The sequence below is a fragment of the Thamnophis elegans genome, chromosome 10 (assembly GCF_009769535.1).
Source record: "Thamnophis elegans isolate rThaEle1 chromosome 10, rThaEle1.pri, whole genome shotgun sequence".
NCBI lineage: Eukaryota > Metazoa > Chordata > Lepidosauria > Squamata > Colubridae > Thamnophis > Thamnophis elegans.
Window position 1 is genome coordinate 28231454 of NC_045550.1, and position 5825 is coordinate 28237278.

General features: G+C 35.7%; 1 protein-coding gene across 1 annotated transcript in view; it reads right to left on the reverse strand.

Moving 5' to 3' along the window:
• Positions 1 to 263: 263 nt before the first annotated feature.
• SAG (S-antigen visual arrestin) overlaps positions 264 to 5825 on the reverse strand; it is an 18966-nt gene continuing 13404 nt past the window's right edge. Inside the window, exons 14-15 of the mRNA XM_032226006.1 lie at positions 2546 to 2555; positions 264 to 898 (exon numbers count right to left, since the gene is read on the reverse strand). Coding sequence (XP_032081897.1) covers positions 799 to 898; positions 2546 to 2555 — 110 coding nt within the window. The 3' untranslated portion in view covers positions 264 to 798. The remainder of the gene's footprint in view (positions 899 to 2545; positions 2556 to 5825) is intronic.

Below are 5825 nucleotides of genomic sequence, written 5' to 3' on the forward strand. Positions count from 1 at the left end.
CGATGGCAGGCTGGTTTGCCTCCTCCTCCTCCAACAGGCAACAGCACTGCCGGATCCAGTTGTAGACTCGAGTATAAGCCGAGGCGGCTTTTTTCAGCCCAAAAAGTGGGCTGAAAAACTCGGCTTATACTCGAGAATATACGGTAATTAATTTCATCTCATTTGTTTATTTGATACATTCTTTAATAATTTGAATATATAGGCAGGGAGATATCTTAATTGGTAGTGGTACTTGTGAAGATGATAGTAGACTGCTAACTGTATATAATCCAACATATATAGTTTTATTGCAAAACAGCAAATACAATTAATAAGCTGAGCTACAAAAATATAACTTCCAAATCAAGACAATTAATTGTGCCACTTTATTAGGCTTTTTCAGACCCACATAGATTATAATGTTATGTTCAGAGATATCGGAGCATACTCAGAGAAGAGCAACAAAGATGATCAAATAACTAGAAATTAGATCCTATGAACATAAATCAGAGAAGCTGGATATGTTTAACCTTGAGAAAAAAGAATGATTGAGAGGGGAAAATAATTGCTCTTTTCAAAGTGAACATTAGAAAAATAGTAAGAACAGTTTGACAGTGGAACACCCGTTTGGAGAAGTGGCAGGGTCTCCTTAATTGGATGGATTCAACTGCTAATAACTAGTCTGTACTTCTACATTTATAGTGAGGCAAGAAGCTTAAGTAAAAAGACAAGAACCACACATCAACTCAATTTAACTATTCTGTTTCTTAACAAATACAAAAGTTATGGCCTCTGCTAAATTTGTCCCTTCTCCCTCTTTCATTCAGTATTTGGATACTCCATTTTGCTTTCTTCTACAGAAGCTTCATCTTTCAGTTGCTGCCGAGCAAACTCCTCAAACACCAGGTCATCTTGGCCACTAACGAAAAGATAAGGAGTCTTTGAATATCACACTTTCCTAATATTTGATATTAGGAAACTCATTATTTTCTTTTTGCCATGTTTAAATGTATAATTTGTCTATTCCAGGAAGTGGAAGCTCTGCAAAAATGCTGTGGAGAGAGAGAAAAGAAAGGAAACAAAAAAGGAAGGAAAAGAAAGAAAGGAAAGAAAGAAAGACAGACAGACAGACAGACAGAAGGAAAGAAAGAAAAGAAAAGAAAAGAAAAGAAAGTGGTTTCCTGTAGTTTCTTATACACTGCAGTTTGGCTTCCAGATTTTATGTGATAATATTTTGGCCAGGGTGATTAGCTATAAAGGAGTAAAGATTTTCATCCCAGAAATGCTCTGGGATCCTTCAATAATAAGGAAGGCTGTATAAACTATATTATAGGTATTAGGTCTGCAGCTTTATTCCTCACTAGCATTCATCTCCATTGTTCTGTGATGCATTTTCTGCCACTCTAGGATTTACCTTTATCTGTTCCTGTGAGGCACTTCCTGTTCCTGTTGGATACATACACACACACACACATACACACACATACATACATACACATACATACATCATACATACATACATAATCACACACACATACACACACACTCTCTCTCTCTCAATGATGGCTTGTATAGTCTGTTAACTGCTTTTTGATTAAATTACTTGAAACATGGTGTCACTTTGCACTACTGAAAGACTGGTCATCTGAAAGTACCCAGAGTGAGCTATTGATCACTGATGTTGGAGAGAAATCTGCAACAGAAGTCAAATTTGTTGTTTCATTCAACTGAATCCAGAGTTGAAAGGTATAAAAATAATAATCAAATACTCAGTTTCTTTGATCATGGATCCCACATAGAGAGGCCCTTTGATGCATTGTTCCAATAAGAGACTTGGTTGATTAAGGCTTAATCCATTCTTTGTGATCTACAGCTCTTTCTATCCAACACTCAATGGCCACAGTTCATTTTGGTTTTGCTTGGACTGACATGGATGCTCAGAAAGACAAAAATCTTGTTTGTCTATTCAAAGACTTAGATAGATATATAACAATGAAAGGTAGTTTGACAGTTGGCTTTTTGAAATAAATTTACCTTAAGATTGGCAATGGTTATCAAGTTTTATGCATATGGTTTTTGCACTAGGTTCTGTGAGGTGCATTTTGAGAACTGCTGAGTATACATTTTTTGACATCCTATTCGATGAAGCAATAGACCTACAGATTGTCCTCAACTTATGGCCATAATTGGGACCAGAATTTATGTTGATAAGCAAAGTAGTTGTTAAATGATCCACACCCAATTTTATGACCTTTTTTGTTACATTTGTTAAGCAAATCACTGTAATTGTTAAGTGAATCATCTGGCTTCCCCCATTGACTTTGCTTGTTGGAGCTGGCTGAAGGCCAAAATTTATGTCATGTCATGTTATTTTACATTTTTTGGGGAAATTCCACTAAACTCAGAGAAATTCCATTCTGAAATTTGTATCTGAAAAAATTAAGTTCCCACTCTTCTTCATCACAGATAATACAGAAAGTTCTGTCCTGCAGGATACAGAATTATCAGCTTCATGTGAATACTTAAGAGCAGAATAGGAAGAGAAAACTAATGAAATAATTCTTACCTTTCCTTTTCTGTAATCACATTGAAAAAAAGAAAAAGGGAGAGGCTTAGCTAAACATGCTTCTACAAAAACGTAAAGAAGTGCCAATATGAGTGAGAAGAAGGTTGCAATATAACAAAAGACATGAACTAGCAATTTATTCTGAGTCCCAGAGACACCTGGTGATTTCCTATTATGTGACTGATATATTACCGGGATGGTCTCACAGTAACAGCCAGAATTCAACATTACTGGAACGTGGAGTTCTTTTTAGTTAGTCACCACTGTTCATTTAAACAAGCTGATCACAGCAGGAGTCTCTTTGGAGTTCTTAAAGCCAGCAAATCTACTGCCAGGTAAAGCTAGGCAGAAAGTAAAAAGCATAGTACATCCATTTGTGTGTTTTTGACTCAGTAAATTGTCTTTAAAACATCAAGAAACTGTCATTTTGCACAGACTTAAGTACATTCAACTATCTGTTGCAGTCAAAATGTTTCTGTCTTGGAAATGGGGGGCATTATGAAGTCTAAAAACACCAGGCCCTTGCTGCCACTCTTTGGTTTAATTTAGAGAGGTCCTAATAAAGAAAGTGTGGTTGAAAATGCAAATAGTGTTTGCTTTTTCAGTAATTTCTGTGGAAGATTCTGTGAAAGAGGATGCTTGCTTTAAAAAAAAAACATCTTGCAGCCAGTTAATTTTATAATAAGGTTATTTTTAACTCCTATAACTTTAATAAGAGTATAACATACATTAAGTAAACATACAATATGTCAAATTTTCCATTGTTTATCTTCATGCCTTCAAGTCTCAAAGCTTGAACTAACACATTGTCACCAATCACAGTAAATAACCAACTCTTCCTTTTAACATATCTAGGTCTTTGTTATTGTTAATATTTTTAGTGTAATTTCATACTAGCAAATGCACACTGCCCTCAAAACTTGTAAGAAGCATTCACTGCAGTATTATATAAAAATGAGCAAGACTGCATGTGTTCACTAAATTTATAGACAATCCTAACAGCTAAGCTTGCTGCATAAGAATTAAAAAAGAAATCATACTGAATTCATTAAGGGTAAATTACAGAAAGTATGTTTTATTAATTCATCTATATTTCCTATTTATAAATTGCCCATCTCCCTCAGGGACAGTCCCTGTTTCTAAATATATGATATTTATATTTAAATATTTCATTATCTTTTTATAGCTATGAAATATAGCTGCTCTAAAGATGGCAATTGAATCACAGTTTTTTTTTTTATTATTATTATTATTATTATTATTATTATTATTATTATTATACTACAATTGTATCACAGTGGCCAGTTGTTTCACCGGATTTGGCATTGGTTACTAGTCGGGCCCCACCCAGGGGCCTAGGACGTCGTAACGTATTTTCGTAATATGCGTGCAGATCCAAGCAGTGCGGCTTTTTGCATTTGACTGATGTTGATTTTGTCAATTTTTAACTGTTTTAAATGTAATTCCAGTGCTTTTGGAATAGCACCCAGTGTGCCAATTACCACTGGAATTATCACTGCTGGTTTGTGCCATAGTCGTTGAATTTCGATTTTTAAGTCCTGGTATTTTGCAATTTTTTCATGTTCCTTCTCGGTGACCCTGCTATCACCTGGTATTGCAATATCTATGATTGTAACCTTGTTTTTCTCAACCAGTGTGATGTCTGGTGTATTATGCGCCAGTATTTTGTCGGTTTGTATACGGAAATCCCACAAGATCTTGACCATCTGATTTTCGGTGACTTTTTCAGGCTGATGTTCCCACCAGTTTGTTGCTGTTTTAATATTAAAATTTTTGCACAAATTCCAATGGATCATTTGTGCTACTGAATTGTGCCGCAATTTATAATCAGTCTGCGTGATTTTTTTACAGCAGCTGAGTATGTGATCAACAGTTTCATCAGCTTCTTTGCAAAGTCTGCATTTGGCATCTTCAGAAGATTTTTCGATTTTGGCCTTAATGGCATTTGTGCGGATAGCTTGTTCTTGCGCAGCCAGGATTAGTGACTCTGTTTCTTTCTTTAATGTACCTGTTGTTAACCATAACCAAGTTTGTTCACTGTCCACTTTATCTTTTATTTTTTCCAGAAACTGGCCATGCAGTGCTTTGTTCTGCCAACTCTCCATTCTTGCTTTTATCACATCTTTTCTGTATTCTTGTTTCGTCTGTTGGGCCTTCAGTAGATTTTTGTTCTTTACTTCGATTAATAGATGTTCTTGACTTTCTTTTAAATAATCAGCCAGTGCATGTTTTTCTTCTTCAACTGTTTGCTTCACTTGTAATAATCCTCTGCCACCTGATTTTCGGGGCAGATGTAGTCTATCAGTATCACCACGTGGATGTAAACTGTAGTGCATTGTCATTAGTTTCCTGGTTTTTCGGTCCAAAAGGGCCAAATCAGCTTGTGTCCAGTTAACTATACCAGCTGTGTATCTTATAACTGGTATTGCCCAGGTATTTATGGCCTTGATTGTATTTCCACCATTCAATTTAGATTTCAAAATTTTCCTAACTCTGTTGGTGTACTCTCGCCTGACAACAGTTTTTACTTCTCCATGCTTGATGTTATCCAACTGCAGAATGCCTAAGTATTTGTAGGCTTCATTTTCTTTGCATTTAATTAATTGGCCATTGGGCATTTCAATTCCCTCACATGCAGTGATTTTGCCCCTTTTTATGGATACAGTGGCGCATTTTTCCATGCCAAACTGCATTGAAATATCGGTGCTGAATACTCGGACTGTGTTTGTCAATGATTGGATTTCTATTTCTGACTTTCCATAGAGTTTCAAATCATCCATATATAGTAAATGCGAAATTTTTTCAGCTTCTTTGGCTGTTTTGTAGCCTAATTTCATTTTTTTTAAGATTACTGATAGTGGGATCATTGCGATGATGAAGAGAAGAGGTGAAAGTGAATCACCCTGGAAAATTCCTCGCTTGATATTAACCATTCCGTAGATCTCATTCCCTACTGCCAACTCTGTTCTCCATTGTTTCATCGCCTTTTCAGTAAAGGATGTAATATTTTTGCTAATGCCAGTTGTTTCTAAGCATTTTATGATCCAACTATGTGGCAGTGAGTCAAATGCCTTTTTGTAATCAATCCAGACCATATTCAAGTTCGTTTTTCTGTTCTTACAATTTTCTAATATCATTTTATCAATTAGAAGCTGATCTTTTGTGCCCCTGCTCCTTCTTTTGTTGCCTTTTTGCTCTACTGGCAAGATGTTGTTTGTTTCCAAATAATCCATCATGTTATCTGCAATAATGCCTGTGA